This window comes from Spodoptera frugiperda, chromosome 4, assembly GCF_023101765.2.
Source record: "Spodoptera frugiperda isolate SF20-4 chromosome 4, AGI-APGP_CSIRO_Sfru_2.0, whole genome shotgun sequence".
Taxonomy (NCBI): Eukaryota; Metazoa; Arthropoda; class Insecta; order Lepidoptera; family Noctuidae; genus Spodoptera; species Spodoptera frugiperda.
The window spans coordinates 5,430,250-5,447,380 of NC_064215.1; the positions used below are offsets into that span (position 1 = coordinate 5,430,250).

The 17,131-nt window shown below is 36.2% G+C and overlaps 4 protein-coding genes across 11 annotated transcripts in view; 2 read left to right on the forward strand and 2 right to left on the reverse strand.

Moving 5' to 3' along the window:
- Nucleotides 1–121: 121 nt before the first annotated feature.
- Nucleotides 122–6,239, forward strand: LOC118272330 (vacuolar protein sorting-associated protein 8 homolog). Its single transcript, XM_050708009.1, has 9 exons — nucleotides 122–515; nucleotides 760–939; nucleotides 1,500–2,309; nucleotides 2,594–2,925; nucleotides 3,016–3,145; nucleotides 3,679–3,832; nucleotides 4,045–4,265; nucleotides 4,409–4,579; nucleotides 4,789–6,239. Exons 1-9 carry the CDS (start codon nucleotides 426–428, stop codon nucleotides 6,112–6,114), a joined length of 3,414 nt encoding a protein of 1,137 aa, XP_050563966.1. The 5' UTR covers nucleotides 122–425; the 3' UTR covers nucleotides 6,115–6,239.
- Nucleotides 6,240–6,969: 730 nt separating this feature from the next.
- Nucleotides 6,970–17,131, reverse strand: part of LOC118272331 (chromobox protein homolog 1-like) — a 16,503-nt gene continuing 6,341 nt past the window's right edge. The window contains exons 1-6 of one of the 6 annotated variants that reach the window (XM_050708016.1): nucleotides 12,816–13,208; nucleotides 12,180–12,323; nucleotides 11,920–12,060; nucleotides 11,591–11,737; nucleotides 11,038–11,162; nucleotides 6,970–10,044 (exon numbers count right to left, since the gene is read on the reverse strand). In XM_050708016.1, the coding sequence (XP_050563973.1) occupies nucleotides 10,020–10,044; nucleotides 11,038–11,162; nucleotides 11,591–11,737; nucleotides 11,920–12,060; nucleotides 12,180–12,323; nucleotides 12,816–13,079 (846 nt within the window). In that variant the 5' untranslated portion in view covers nucleotides 13,080–13,208 and the 3' untranslated portion in view covers nucleotides 6,970–10,019. Of the gene's footprint in view, nucleotides 10,045–11,037; nucleotides 11,163–11,590; nucleotides 11,738–11,919; nucleotides 12,061–12,179; nucleotides 12,324–12,815; nucleotides 13,209–17,131 lie in introns of those variants that run through there. The other 5 variants (XM_050708017.1, XR_007707680.1, XR_007707678.1 and 2 more) reach the window with 5 other exon arrangements.
- On the forward strand, nucleotides 14,222–15,637 carry LOC126913095 (acyl-coenzyme A diphosphatase FITM2-like). The gene has a single exon (XM_050708013.1). The coding sequence runs from the start codon at nucleotides 14,446–14,448 to the stop codon at nucleotides 15,532–15,534; it is 1,089 nt and encodes a 362-aa protein (XP_050563970.1). The 5' UTR covers nucleotides 14,222–14,445; the 3' UTR covers nucleotides 15,535–15,637.
- The window catches only part of LOC118272489 (ganglioside-induced differentiation-associated protein 1), a 12,967-nt gene continuing 11,763 nt past the window's right edge, over nucleotides 15,928–17,131 (reverse strand). The window contains exon 6 of one of the 3 annotated variants that reach the window (XR_007707676.1): nucleotides 15,928–16,337. Coding sequence is in view for 1 of the 3 variants with exons in the window: in XM_050708015.1 (XP_050563972.1) it covers nucleotides 16,399–16,700 (302 nt within the window). In the remaining 2 variants the exon portion in view is untranslated. Of the gene's footprint in view, nucleotides 16,701–17,131 lie in introns of all 3 variants that reach the window. The other 2 variants (XR_007707677.1, XM_050708015.1) reach the window with 2 other exon arrangements.

Below are 17,131 nucleotides of genomic sequence, written 5' to 3' on the forward strand. Positions count from 1 at the left end.
ATTAACAACAATTATGTCGGGCCAACCGCTGCAATTCGATCGTGTTTGGTCGGGCCCGACCAAATTAGGACGTGTATTAAGTGCTTTAATGGCACTGTCTATGTCAAACGTCAGAACTCTACTGTTATCATGACACGACTGACTGATAGATACCATTGACATATTATCTACTTATTACAAGTTTTGTGAAAATATTAAATTAATTTATAATTAAGATATTAAAATTTATTAGCCTGTAATAAATAGTGGATTTCGGTTACCTTACCACTTTAAATATAAAAAAATAATGAAACCATGTTTGTATTTCGTTGTTACATCTAGTTGGTTTTAGTGATTTTGTAACACTATAAAATAAACCAATTTAGAAAAAAAAATGCTGCAGTAAATTTTTGTGTAGCTACTGAATGACCGGCGTATTTTAGACGATGGATTTATTAAAAACGCCATCGGTTCAGTCTTTACTAGACTCCGACTTGGAATCAGTAGAAAGTCTTCAGTATTTGGATATTGAGGAGGTAATGTTTATTAATTTAAAAATGCATTTATCCTTGTGATTTAATCATAAAGTATACCAATATTTTATGTCCAGTCAATGTCCTTTATAAAGTAAACATTGTCAACACAGGGTACGCCCCTTTTTACGCCTTTCTGTTATTACATAGTAATATATTTTTATTGGGATGACAACTTGGTCATGTCAGAACAGAAATATTGTTCTTGGAAAATGTTGAGAGTGTCTCAAATATGTTTTTTTTTCAGCTGGATGAAGTTGAATATGCTTTGCCTGCAAGTGAGGCTCCTACACTAGCTGAAGTATTATCTACTGAAGAGGAAGAAGTTCAAAACAGTGAAACTAAATATATTGAAGATACTGCTGCTTGTTCAGCACTACAAGTAGAATTTTTGCAGGGTATATCACAGCAGCTCTTACAAGCACAAGTATGTACAATTACACATTTTTTTATGAAAAATATATTCAAATTAAATTATATTACTATTAAGTAATGAGTTCAGTCAAATCCAGTTTTTTTTTTTACAAGTATACAATTGTTCCCTATGAAAAAGTACTATAAAAAGTACTAAATAATTAGCAAATGAATATAATGTCACGGAAGTATAAACATAGTAATACATAAAAATATTTTTTGGATTAAATGGTTTTACTTCAATGACAGAGTTAGTACTCAATCAACACCAATACACCAATGTATTTTTTTATTCCATATTAATTACATTAGTCCATAGATAAGAATGTATATGTGTGTGAATCTTGTTGAAATCTTTGATAGGTACACATTTAGTTTGCATGACCATAAATGCTTACTATTTAATTCAAATGATGTAAAAGCTTTGTCATGAGATTAGGTATACCAAAGAAACTTATATTTATTTTGATACACTTTCCATGAAAATACTCTAATACTTTTGTACTATCCAAATGGATACCGCAAGTATCGATGTGACATAGCGATTTGACTTCATTGATTTTTTCGTTGTAGGATCGGTCATCAGCGGGTGCCGCAACTGCACTTAGTGTGGGAAATGATTCAAAATTGACTGTAGGAACAGCACACGGCCATCTACTTTCATTTCATGAACAAACTTTAAGATGGGTCTGTGATTTAAATACTGACAGAGGAGCAGTATCATGTCTGGCATATAATCAAGATTGCACACGACTTCTTGCGGGTTACGCGAGAGGGCTTATATGCCAATACGAAAGTGTTCAAGGAACTATACTGCGACGAGTCACTTTGGGAGGGGAATTGTGGGGTACTTTACGTGTCACATGGGCTGGCACGTCTGGACTGGCCCTCGACACTGGCGGATCTGTTTGGTTGATTAAATTCTCGAGGCCTTTAGGAGTGAGATCTGCTCGTTCTTCATGCCTGTTTTCGGGAGCTCGAGGAGAAGTTGTAGCAATGGCTGCGCGAGACGCTCGTATTTTAGCACTTGCGACGCTATCACGAGTTATTATAGTGGCAGGAGGCCGAGCTGCGGGATTACGGCTTACCGGCCCTCCGGATACTCTGCCAGTTCTAGAGTGGAGCGAAACAGACGAGCGGGTGTTAGTATGTGGACGTTCTATAACTCTACAATGGCTGTCACTGACCATAACCGGATCATCTATATGTTTGAAGCCAATCCAGAAAGTCGTACTGACGACAACTCCATTATGGCTTGGCTGGTTAGGAGGTAATCTCGCTATTTTCGACTCAGATGAAAATTTAAGGTTGTGGGGGGAGGACTATAATAAGCCTTTGGATCTTTCACATATGGAACCAGTTTACGCATCATCCTTTTTCAAGGTATGTATGTTAGAAGACGAGTCCAATGCAATTCCTGGACTCTAATGCATTCCGAAATTTACCTAATAAAGTTAGCAAAATAAAAATAGACGAACTTCGGAAAAGAGTACTAAAGTGAATTATTAGAACCGTTTTTTAGATAGGCACTTCACACACACACACACATAACGTCAAACTTCATTACAAACTAAGATAGTTACAAACTAGAAAGTTTTTACTTAGTAATAAATTACTGATTAATCTTAAGACGTATAGAGATTGCATTAATGTGATATTTTTGTCAGGGCCACTGGACGGACGGGCGTGTGTCTCGTGCGATGTGTACGGCGGGCGTGAGCGCTCTCGGCGGCGCGTGCGTGTCGGCCGGCACGCTGTCCTTGTTAGGGCGGCGCGGCATCGTCCGCGTACGACCGAGGCATTTACTTGCGAGGGCACAAGCCTTCTTGGCTTCTGGGCGACACCTGAACGCATTACGTCTTCTGTGTTCTGCACAGGGAGCAGAAGCAAAGTCCGTCGCTAACCAATTTATAGACAACATTTCTGAAAGACCCTATATCTTGACTAACAAGCAAGTTGCCGATCAAACTGTGAAGTTATGCTTGAAGTATAATTTAAGGTAAATGTTGCTACCTACACCGAAATTGTGTTATAGTATAATTTAATATTATGTGAGAAACCTCAGCCTACTCTTTTGTTTATGTTTTAGGGATGAATTGTGGAATCGTTTATGGGAGCAGTGTTCAAATGAAAAAGCATTCGTTGAATCCATAGCTGAGGCAGCAGCTCGCGGAGAATTATCAACGGCAGAGTTATCACCTTCACCGGATTCTACTCAGGTTCTTTATATCACACATATCAAAATAGATGTCATAAACTAACAAAATATAATTTATAAGAATATATATCACACACCTATTAATATTACCACATTTACGGTTTTCAGAGTTTACCTGACTTATTTAGTTTGTTTTTTATGGAATAGGAGGCAAACGAGCAAACGAGTCACCGAACATTTAGTTTACCGAACAATGAACCGTTGTTTTACGTACTTGAAGGGGAGAAACTACAATAATGATATAATGACACTTCGACCTCCCTCGATGAATATGGGAATAAATAGATTAATATGCACTTTTAAACACGTAAACCATATAAAGTCAATTTCGCATTTTTTGCAGATGTGCCAATATAATTATTACTAGGTGATATATCTACTTGATATCTACTTGACACATCAGCAGCCTCAGAAAGTCCACAGATAGTTTACGGACCTTCTCAACATGAGATGATGGTTTATTGTAACCTCCAAGCTTGGCAGGCGTGTTGGAGATCGTACCTACGTAATAACGCTATGTATTAATTTTGTCAGGCACTTATTGAGAAGCTGGCGGAGTTTGAACCAGACCTTGTAGAGCGCGTTATAGCGTCATTGCCCCTCACGTCCATCGACCCGCACCGGGCGAGTGTCCTCACAAGAGAGAAAGGCCTGTGGCGGGCGGTCGGTGCAATCGCGGCAGCACTCGGTAAGACCTAATCACATTTAATTATAAATGTTAATTGTACTGTGTGAAATGTTTTCATCGTTTAATAAGAGTTCAATATTCTTAGTGCATAACAACGATATAAATTTTTAATGACAGTAAAATTCATTAGTCATATTAGTTAGTCATATCATATCTTTTTGAAGCATGTAACTTAAAATGTAAAGGTAATGTAATAGCGGTGGCGTTCGCAGGCGGAGGTAGCGGGGCAATGCGGAGCCTGGCGGCGCACGTGGGCGCGTGCGGCGGCGCGGTTGCCGGGCGGTGCGCGGGCGGGCGGTGCGCGGGCGCCGCGCTGGTGGTGGCGGCGGCCGACGCGCTGGCGGGCCGCGGCGCCGCCGGCCGCCCGCTGCCGCAGCACGCGCGCCCCTCCGCCCGCCACGACGCGCTGCACGCGCTGCTGGCTTGTGATGAGGTATTTGCAGTTCCTTCATGTGTCCTGTAGTCACACGTGTACACACATAATATTATTTCTCCGTGTCGCCTTGCTGTGGTACGCCCGACGTGTGTCGGACGCAAAGCCGCACGATTTCATTGTGAACGTTTATATCGTTACAGAACGAGAACGGGGGACGATCTCCTTTAAGAATAATGGTAGAGCACGACGCGGCGGCTGCAGTACGGCTTCTCGAGCAGAGCGCCCGCGACCCGCCTTTCGTGGGCCCGCTCGGCAAACAAAACAAACTACGAGTAGCACGTGCCTTGCTAAGTTTTGCAAGGGATTTACCAGTAAGTGGTTTTTTAAAAGATTAGAACATTACTATTAGGATTATAAAAACTATTATTGGGTACACACAAAATAGCAGTATCTGAAAAAATTGTTTTCCCGTTTTTGTAAAAAAAAACTCTCATTATTTCAGAGTATTTACTTGTATTCTGGTATTCACAATATGGACTCATCACGTGGTGAAACATTAATGATAGATATATTTTTCCAGGAAACTGATGACCGTGCCGATATATTGGAATTTTTAACTGGACAGTTGAATTCCAACGCACTTCCAAGCGACCAAGAAGTTATTAACAGTCTTCGGGAACTGGCCGCTATAACTAATTGCGAGCGGGCCGATCGTGCGTGGTTGACAATCATAACTAGAGGACGTGCACAAAGTGAACTCCTTGAAGAACAGTACATGGCTGCTGACCAACGCCCGCGGGTTTTGTGGCGTATAGATGCATTATTGGGTCGACATGAACGCGCCCTTGTACAGTTTTTTAACATAACGTCTCCATCCAATACTGATATAGATGAACTATTTGAATTTCTCCGTCCTCTAATGGATGGAAATGATGATTCTAAGAAATTATTTGAATCATATCTCCCAGAAATTATTAAACTCAGACCGAGGGCTGCAGCCTGCTTAGCCGGCGAATATCTGGCCGAAATCGGTGCTTCGATTTTACAAACGTTATCTAACGAACAGGCCATTGAATTCGGTCAGAGTCTCCTGGAGGCGGGGCATCTGCACGGTGATGCCGCAGCTGCACACTTAAGAAATCTTTGCCGTCATCGCCCTGAAGATGTTCGATCATTTCTATCCGATAACGTGGGTATTTTACGCCCAGAAGAGGCACTGATGATAGTACGTACCGAAGGCCCGGCCGAAGCAGAACCGTTTTGTCTCGAAGCAGTCGGTGACCCGGGTGCAGCTCTCGATGCGATTTTACGACTCGCCCTCAAAACCGACGACGAGCAGACGTCTTCGCGTCTGGTGACCGAGGCCGGCGAGCTATGTTCTCGTGCGGCATCCACCGTCCCGCCGGGCGCCGCGGCCGACATGTGGGCGCGCCTGCTGCGCCAGCTGCGCGCGCCGCCGCCCGCGCTGCTGCTGGAGGCCGCCGCCTACCTGCCGCCCGAGGACACGCTGCGCGGCGCCTGCGAGGCGCCGGCCGTGGCGCTGGCGCTGCTGGCTTGCGCCGCCAGCCGCCGCGCCGCGTGGCAGTGCACGGCGCGGGCGGCGGCGCGCGAGGCGCACACGGCGCTGGCGCGGGCGCTGGCGGCGGCGCGGCGCGGCGTGGCGGTGCGCGGGCGCTGCGTGCGCTGCGCGCGGCGGCTGGCGGAGCGCGCGGCGGTGCGCACGGGGCACTGCGCGCGCGCCACGCACGCGGACTGCGAGGCGGAGCAGTGCTGCGGCCAGTGCGGCCGGCGCGTGCCCACGGACTCGGTGACGCTGGCCGCGCGCGCGCCCCGCCGCCGCTCTCCGCAGCGCGACTCGGGCTTAATGATGATAACTCCACCCGGGCTCGATCTCAATGGTGCGTAGTAGAATTGAAACGGATTTATCGATAATTCATAATTATGTTAAAAGTAACCGAGTAACCAGTAGGTATTGAGTTAAGTTTCAAATGTATTTACCGTATTACATTAAAAATATATTACTTAAAGAAAGTTTTTTTAGTATCTATAGTTTCCATGCATCGACCACCAACATATACTCCTAATAAATGGGGACCGATTTCTGCTAACAGTTAATACATTACATCGTCAATTCGTATTACCTATTGTAATTGCCAATTCGAAACATTCAAAGTGAGGTCATTGGTTGTGAGATAGATTCTGTACTCTGTGCACAACTGTATGTACCTTTGAACATATTTTTATCTGACTGCGAGATGTAAAAAAGATTAATGCGTTTATCTATATAACAATTTGTAGTGGCTACCTATGTTTACCTATGTGACTACAAAGAAGAATGACCATTTTACTAAGGTAATCGCCTATGAATGCCTCTTATTAAAATCAACACAATCAATAATAATTTCAGCCACAAGCCGTCCACTGCTGATCGTAGGCCTCCCTTAGTGACGTACATACGATGCTCGGGGAATGGGTATTAAAGAGCAGTGTACTCGGCTGCTGTTGCTGTTCTACCCAACAAGTGTGCAAATGACCTCATTAAATAGCAATATGAAGATATCTTTTTTCCGCAGGGGAAGTGAAACCACCTAGGCTATGCTGTAATTGTCAATTCGAAACATTCGAAGTGAGGTCATTAGTTGTGAGAATAATCTCGACCAATGACGAGCAACAATTACAGGAAATACGACAGATTTATAGTAAAATAAAATAGATAAATATCAATAAGATTTTTCTGCCATTTTATAATTAAAATTGAAACTCATATTCATATTCATTTATTCTTTAATTGTTTATCTACCTCAATGTAACAATTTAGACATAAAATACACACATGAAACCACTTACGTTTATAAAACATATAATATATATGTGCCTAAAGTAGAAGTTTGCCCATTTTTACAAAATAAAAAGTACTTTGATGAAATTAATACAGCAGCAAAACGTTTAAAATACATAAATATATCTTTGGAACAATTTTATACAAACTTCCAAATACTAAAGACTATAATACTAAATAGAAGTATACTATACTTAATGTTACCGCTATTAAGTATAGTAATTAGGATTACAGTAAAAGCACCAGTGGTGGACAATGACATGGTTGTACACAATCGGTGCCAGAATTCGGATCGAATCTAATATAATCATAATTATAACATGCCATGACATGTAATAATTTTCTTACGATATAATATATCGTACTAATGTCACACTAATATTATAAATGTGAAAGTTTGTTTGTTTGGATGAAACTACTGAATTAACGGAATTAAGGCTAAAAATTGGTATGCGGAATTCGAACTATTTGTGACTGACAAAAAATCATGCATTTTTAATCTAACCTCTTAAGAATCGTGTGTGAAGCCGCAGGTGAAATGCAAGTGTCAAGTGTCAGTCAAATAAAGTTTAGAAAGTTCAGAGAAAAAGTTTATATACTTATTATATTACTAATATATTGGATATTTATATAGAAAAAAAAAACACTACATCCAAACTACGAGTTCCACTACCTGTGCTTTTACTGTAGGTGTTTACATTTTAAAGTCTTCGTTTTGGCTGCCGTCCCAACATTGACTGATTATAAATCGATCGTTTAGTTGCGAATTTCTTTAATAGATTTTGAACCTTATCCGTCTGCAATAAAGTTTAATATCTATTAAAGAAAGTAACATATAAACAACTTATTTCAGTCGTTATTTATTATTGTCGAGACTTTCACCCTAGGTATGCGGAATTTGGATCCGACACGTCGCGTGACATACTCTTACAATTTTTTTATTGCTGATTCTTATCATCAAAACATACAATTTGTCTGTTAATTTTGGGCCTACTCCCACCAAAAACTGTATACATTCATTCTAATCACACATACAGTGTACATACACTTCTATTCACTTAGACTGACATAGAGGTACTATCTTTTGTAAAGAAAAGCAAAGCAAAATTTTAGTACAATGAATAGATTACCTAAATAATAACGCTAGGACCTGCCTCTTCTCACATTTGCAAGTATCATCTCAATCCGACAACTTTTCACACATAATGTCTAACTTGGTTTAGTCCATGCAGTTTATATTTTTACGAGCAGGTTTAAACGTGGTTAGGCACTTTATATAATGAATCGAATAAAAAATCGCATCTCGAGATGAAGCAATTTTAGCACACGATATAAATTCAAGATAGAGAAACATTACGTTTCTTAAATCAACTGATCTATAGAAATTTAACAGTAAATATGAAATATTTTACTATATCTATCACAAATCAAGGTTTCAAGAACGTGGATAAGCTGTTTGTATTAATTATAAACAACAATGAATCATAGTTAACACAATAAGTCAGAATACATATTTTATCGATATTTATGTTCCGCATTGATTAAAGTTCAAATCACTAGGCCCAAACAAATCTAAAATGGAAACCAGCAAATATTATCTGCACTTGTGTTATTTATCCCGTTTAATAGAAAGTAAATTAAATTAAATAGATTTACTTTTTATGTCTAAGTGAAAAACAAAGTGTCCCAAGACAAAAGGGATACAATAACTTTAAACAAAATAGCAGTACTTTCATGTTGAGACCTCTTGACAGATAGTTTTTATTTTATAATTACCTATTTATAAAAATTATATTCTTTCCTTTGTATACTTTCAAGATAAAGATAAATATATCTATTTATATTTATTTTTCTATAAAGGACTTGATATGGGGACCCCATAAAATAGCTATGTTATAACTAAAATTAAATTATAAAATTCACATAAAGGTGTCTATAGAAATCTGCACATTTGCACAATGTCCCAAACTGAAACTATATCTTGTAAACATTTTCAACTAAGTCGCTATTCTAATAAAATTGAGAATCTATAACAAAAATTGTAAAGCTTGATGTGCCAGCGTCCATTATAATATAATTTATGTACTTACTGTTAAAATATGAAAGATTAAAACAAGTCGCTCATTTAAACTCACTTATTTAAACAAAAGTGAAATTTTTTTGTAGAAATACATGTTTATTAATTTAGAATTATTAAATTTTCTGTACTGGTGTTTGTTCTGTACAGCTTAGGCTCAGTCAATTGTACCTTTAAGATGTACAGATTACTGCAACTACATAGCACCAGTAATCAAGGGAACAAGTATGTAACTATGATCCTGTTTAAACTTTTACCCCAAGACACATTTACCTGTCGAGGTAAGAGTTCCTATTTTATTTATAATAAAGTTAGTTTTGTATGGTATATTAAAAGAGTAACAAATAACAACAGACACAATTCAAATGATTGTAAATAAATCATTAACTTAATTATTAATTTTACAGTTAACTAATTCTGCGGTGACTTATACACTGAACTATTCCTGGATTTTCATTTAAGTTTGCCACTTTCTAAGCCGTTTTTTATGTAAATAAATTCGATAACATTTATCTGCTTATTCTTAGTTACATCCAGATAGTATGCATACACAAAAAATTAAATGTCATCCAAACAGAGCTTCTTTTATCATTACCCTTATGTAACCTGGAAGTAATGTGGCAATTTTCAATAACACCTTGGCTAGCTGCACATCCACAACTGTATACATATAACAATATTGTCAAATGCATGCACTTTGCTAGATCTAGAAATTTTAGACACAACATTGCACATAATAGAGATATAAGCAATTAAAAGTAAAAATAAAACATCTTCATAAAATAAAATATATCTGCCATTTCTATGAAGTAACACTGCAAAACCTTATAACTTATACATAAATGATCAATTTGGTACATTGACTGTACCATTTCAAACATAGGGGGGGTAATAGTTATTCAGCATTGTCGTAACGCACCCTGAAACAATGACAACAAACAGATGAGTTTACTTATAGTAATAGCAAATTGCTAGGTCTTAGGCAGATTAGGACTAGGTACTTAATGTTAATAAATAACATGTAAAAATGTTTGTTGAGGTGACCAAAAAAGTGTACCCAAAAAGTAAAGTAAGAAGTTTAAATAAAAACAGCTTACTTCAATTTTAAAGTTCAATCACAGAACTTAAACTAAAACAGATAGTTTTGTTAACATTGCCCTCTAATATAATAGCTTGCCATAGGAAGAAACAAATATGCCACTTGTTAGGTTACTTCAAACCTTGCGGTTAGAAATAGGAGCCTCCATCTACATAGTTTGACCTAACTTTGATTATTATTTTATATTAAACTGTGGTGCAATTTGGTGGTCTTTGACTCTTCGAAAGGCATGTGCTTCAATAGGATAGCACGATGTACTTTTAAATTGAGATAAGTACAATCAGTAGTAAAAGAGTTAATGTAAAATCTATACTAATAAAAAAATTTAAGGTCAGCACTCAAGATCCGTGCAGATTATTTTATGATGCTGATGAATAGACCTTTTAAAATATGTGTATTTGTTAGTGTGGTGGTTTGTTTTACTTAGATAATCGCTTGTAAATGTGAACATCGAGAACTTTATGTAAAATATTAATAAAACCACTTCGTATAGTAGACCATAACCACTCATTAGTATTTTATTGAAACTAAATATACTTAACTATAAAATATTATTAAAATTATCTTTTCTTACTGACTGTAACTGTGGAAAGTTTAAAATCTTACCCAAAAATTAACGTGAGACGAGTTGCAGAATGAAAATAATACTTATTTTGATTTTCTGCAACTCGTCCCAAATGAGCCGTAAGCATGTGAGAAGAGTTGATGAATCACCCCAAATATTGTTTAAATTGTGGTGATAATATTATAATTTACTATTTCACTTCACACTGTTACATACCATAGTAATAAACCACGAGAGACCCTGACTCACCTCTGACGCTGTCCCCGCCTTTTGCTCAACCTGCGCCCTGACGAAGGGTCTTGTAATGTAAAGCGGTTTGTAGTTTCTGGAGCCACTCTCAAGTTTCGAGAATCAACAGACCGAGCTTTTGAGACCTGTAAATTGACAACCTTTTAAATGTTAACACACATGACAGCTGAATATAGAGTAAGTTGATTCCTGAGTGGGAAAATAATTTTGAGGTTCCTAAAACCATTTTTCGTCAAACTCGATCGTTTGAAAGTTAGACGCTTCCAAAGTGGGAAAAATGAGTGAAACTTTTATAATAAAGGAGTAAGAAAACTAAAAAAAAATATATGTAGATTTCAATGGAAACTTTCAACAATAATTGGTTTGAATGAGATATCATTATTAGTTTATAAGAAATAAAACATTTTAGTCGTTCATACAAACACTACGTAAAACTAAATTATTTTATAACTTTTATATTATGTCATCTACTTGCTGCTACGGAACACTTCGTGGGCGAGTCTGACTTGCTCTTGGCCGGTTTTTTTATTATCATCTGTATTGATTCAGTTACCTTTTCCATAAATTTTTTTATCAACTCAGGGCAATTTAAGTTGTCTTCTGGCTCCCAAGAATCAAACTTGCTAGACCATCCTTTCCAGTGTATAAAAAATTCTCGTTGTCCATTTTTCTTGTGTCGAACTTCTAATATACGATCTACCTAAAAAAGAAAAACTTGATTTAATCAAATAAAACATAATTAGATATGATTCTCGAAAGAGGATTTCTTTCGATGCCAATTTATTATAAGATTATTATAATAGTAGTAAGGCTAAATGTAAATAAATACAATCTGGAATTATTGATTAATTTATAATTATTGTATTCCGGTTGTGTTCTTACCTCATACTCTGCGTTTTCATCAGCATTGCTATCATCCAAGTCATGTTTGGCACGCTTAGCAGGGGTCTTTGGTGCTTTTTTAGCTTTCCTTTTGTTATTTTTTTTCTCAGCCTTACTTTCTTTAGTTTTAGAATTTTCTTTCTAAAAGAAAATTAGTGATTGAATTAGTTTAAAGTTTAAAAAATTCTACTGGACACCCTATCATTCTCATTATCTATCATGATCATATGAAATGAGTTCATAATGACAGTAGTTCTCACCTCATCATTATACTTGTTGATTAACTCAGGGCAGGATAAGGTATTTTCGGGTTCCCATGTATCATTGTCAGCTGAATATCCCTTCCAACGTATGAGGTAATGCAGTTTACCTTTAATTCGTTTGGAATCCACAATTTTTTCGACCTGAAATATTTGTGTCATTATTACAAAATAAAACTGGTACAACATCATAATATTTAGGTAATACTAGCTTATGCCAGCGGCTTCGCCGGCGTTCCCGAAGATGAAAAGTAGCCTGCGTGTTATTTGGAATAATAATCGTGTCTAGAGTTCAATAAGTTAGTTTTTAAGTATATATCATTTTTCGGGATAATAAGTACCCAGTGTTTTGCTCAGGATATTTAAAGTATAATCATATAAATCATATACCAAGTATAATCATATACATATATATCATTATACCGAGTTTTATCGTAATCGGGCCCGTAGTCTAGTGTGAAGCTTGAACACACACAGACAGACGGACAAAAAACTTTAATCACGGTTTTGGGTTCGGTTTCTACCCAGTAACACCTTTATACTATTAATTTTTTAATATTTTCAATTATCAAATTTTTGCAAAAATATAAATACTACGAATAATTGTTTACAAACATGTACAAAATAGTCACAAACCTCATATTCCTCTTCTGTCACTTTTTTTTCGGACTTCTTTTTCTTAGTCTTGTTCTTTGCTTTACCCTTCTTGGAAGATTCTTTGATGGAACTTGTAGTAACACTCTCATTTATTTCGACATTATCGGTTGATTCTGATTCCGGCTCTTTTTCATCTGGGTCAGCTTGGCGTTCCGCGTCGGTGGAATGTTCTTCGTTTACAACAGATCCATTCGTGGAAGATACTACATCGTCATCCGTGCGACTTTTAGATATTTTCCGCATGATGAATTAAACAATAATATAAGATAACAGTAACAATCGGTACACCGAAAAGGAGGGAAAATCCAATATGTACTCAACGCGTTGAAGTGAGCTTGATTGATAGCGGCGGCGCGGCTGGGCTTGGTGCTGCTATTATTATTGGTGTTGTCAATGACAAAATTGGCAAACACACATCGCCAGTAGTAATACTACCAGTTCTTTTATACTTAGTTCCAGACGTACCGATTTGGTTGGACTCGACCACCCGACCGTGAACTAAGTCAGCGTATACCAAGTTTAATCAAAATCCGTTCAATTGTTTCAGCGCGATACACATCTATTCTAATCTCATACGTAAAAAAAACTGTATAGTGATTACAAATTGTCTGTCTACCTGTAGGCTGTGTCAGTCAGCCATGTGATTTTTTATGAATGGTGTTACAAAAATAATTGAGTTTATGTATATATTTGTTGATTCAATCAAATCAAAAATTTTCGTTTCCAAAACGCTGCGTAATTTTATATTTCTGAATATTTCTTGTCAATTTTTTTTTTCATTCTTCTCTATTCTTTTTCTTTTAGAGGCACTTACGTAAGTGCCACAACAATAGTAGTTATCGCCTGTTGTGAGAGAGGAGGAAACATGGAATCCGTTCGCGTTCCAACTACGTTCCGACGGTTGGGTGGCAACCATCGGAACGTCTGTAGCAGTGTCGGAGTAGTTGTGGCATTGCATCCGACACAGTCGATTTCAATTAAACGGAACATGTATTAGTAGTTTAATAGAAATAGATCATCCATTTGCGTTGCTTGCTACCACAATAGGTTATTTCATTCTTAAAATTACAAAATAAAGTTCAATTCAGTCAGTTCAGTTAGATGAGTTTTCGGATAAATACTAAATTTTTTTATAAATATTTAACAGTTTGGCAGGATGTGGGCATGGGCTACTGAGTAAATAATAGGAATTTATCCTTTTTTTTAATAAATACCGTAAAAACATATTTATAAAATGTATTTACTTGGTCTTTATCCGTTCTGAGTATTTAACTGAAAAGGCCCATACTTTAGTGTATGCTCAGCTTTAAATGTACTATTTTATTGGCAACGTGCTTTGCTTGCTGGTTGCTGTCAGACTGACTTTGGGTGATGACTTTTACTTTTACTTTGACAAAGTACTTCTACGAGTTTATTTTTTTTGTTGTTTTATTACAATCTCTATTGGATAGACGGACAGTTTGTAAGAAGTTTCTAAAAATATAATTCTATGAATATATTCGCCAAAGTAATTATTTGCTGGATATGATTCATCATTTTATTCTATACTTTAAGAAATAAGTATAAGTAACGCGCAACTAAACAACGTGCAAATGAAAATCTTCGAATCATGACAAGCCGAGGAAGTTTTAAATCCGCACGAATGAACTTCAAAGTTCAAAATGAACAACTAGAAAGTAAAGGTACGAAGCCAACCCGTGAAGAATCCTCAATCCTAGAAGTTTTTGTCTTGATGATTGTGCATATATGTAAAAAGATTCTATTCTTTGACACCAATTTAAAAATAGCCATTTACTTAGGTGCTCTGTTTTTGCTATCTATCATTGCGGATGTAATAACATTTCCGAAAACATACTTTTCGAGAAGTGACAATGTTTTTAATCAATATTTTGTGAAGATTGGATGGTTTTGGACTCTATTTATGACATTACCTTATGTTTTCCTGACGTCATACACAACATGCTGTGGGAAAAAAAGAATAATAGGCATGGGTCATTTGTCAAGATTACTTGTTGCTACTGTGTTTTGGTACACATGGACAACTGTTTTCAATATAATAGAAACAAATTATGGACGTTGTAATACTAAATTATATGACAACAAAATAATGTGTCTAAAGAATGGACATTTTTGGAATGGGTTTGATTTATCTGGGCATTGTTTTATTCTAATATATTCAAGTTTAGTTATGATAGAAGAAGCTAAGGCTATCAATGGTTGGGAAAGGATAAAAGACTACATAAGAGATGAGAAGTATGCTCGTAGTATTGATGACAAGTCTGCCAGCATAAATCCTTTGAAAAACATCACAAGCGATGAACTGAGTGTATTGAAAGTATCATATGAGAATTACACACCATATGTAAGGGCATTTTTAATAGGTATTGCTTTGCTGCAATTGTTGTGGGATGTTATGTTAGTTTCAACAATATTATACTATCATATAATGGTGGAAAAGTTCATCAGTGGTGTTATAGCAATACTCACTTGGTTTGTTACCTATAGAGTATGGTATACCATACCAAATATTTTTCCCAATCTGCCAGGAGAAGGCATATTTAAATACAATAATAGGAGTAAACCTGTGTCCACTACACCCACCTATAGAAAAAAGAGTTCTACAAATGGTAAACATTTTATGGGAATGCCAATTAATGCTAATCAAGACTTGGAAAATAGTAAAGAAGAAACTAAATAATAAATAGATTCATAAGACATATTTTTTTAAAGGTTGGGTTGGGGTTGGGTTTTTAGTATAAAAATGGGGTTTCTGTTTTTAATTTATTTAGTAAATTTTATGGTTTCTAATTTAAAGATATAATTAGGGATGTTTGTTAAGCTGTTGTGCATTTTGTTTACCTATTTATTTTAATAGTAATAGATGTAAGCTAAACTTATTAGTAAAACTTTATTTATAACCATTTGGCAATTTGCATTTTATGGTCTAATTTATTTATTTATTTATTATTTATTTATTATTTATTTATGTTGCATCTGATTTTTGTTCAAATTCAATCACGAAGTCTTTGCATATTAATGGCATTAATATCATGTACTTATAAAATAAAAATATTGATGAAAAAAAGCAAAATCATGTTATAACTTTATTAAATATCTAACAAAGGTAAATAATACTGTTTCATTGTGTTCCAATTTGATACCTAATGCTTATTATTGACATAAATACACATTAAATTCTTGTAAAACATGTGTTCTTACAAAGGGATGACACAGATCACATATAATTGCTGCTCACAGTTCTTAAACCCATGACCAAATCCCAATTTTATCAAATACCATACCTAGCATCATAATACTGTTCATCTTTTTGGTATATATAGAATAGACAATCCTTTAAATCCTCTCTTGAAATTCATAGTAGAAAAATATTTTTTGTTGTATTATAATATTGTAAATATTAAAAAAATAGATTAACTCTTTGTTTGCTGGTTCACCAAATGAAATAAGCATCTAATATGAAAGAAATATAACAACTTCTACCTAGGTAGTTTATATTACAATGTAGTACAAAGTACTCGATTGCGAATTTCTAATTGATCATTTAGCGTACAATTTTCTTCAATACATATACAATTGCAAAAATAACGCCGACAGAGGCAGCACCAGCAGCACCCAGATATAAAGGAGGCTGTGACATAACTATCATTTTTAGGTGCACTGGTAAACTAGGTATTGTCTTTTTAAAAGATTCTCGTTGTTTTACACGGTTGTAATAGTTTTCTAGTAAAGGACGTTTTCCGGCTGCCCAATATCTACCTTCGTAACCAAGCTCCCATAGACGTTGAAGAAGAATTGCAAGGTTGATATCAGCAATACTAAAGTTTTCACAGCACAGCCAGTTACCTGAATAAAAGAGATACATATTACCTTTAAAATAAAAATCTAGGTAGTCTCATCTGGGTAGGTAAGTAGGCACATGGCTACACATCAACCTATGCAAAGTTGTTTCTTCATAATTGATATTTTATAATATGCATTCTACTTAACCATGATGTATAGGATAGGATAATAAACAATCATAATAATATGGATTGCCAGTAACCGAATATTCATATGAATAGTACAGAAATGTCTACCTTCAGGTTGCTTTTTCAATTGTTCTTCAATTTGGCCCATAACTTGATCTACAATGTTTAGTACTTTAGTGTACTCTTCTTCATTTGTTATTATTTCATGTTTGCGATCTTGTATCTGAGCTTTGTATAATAATATACTTTTAGCTTTAGGATTTTCTTCAGCCAATTTTCTTAGATTTCTTGAATTGCCCAAGTCAC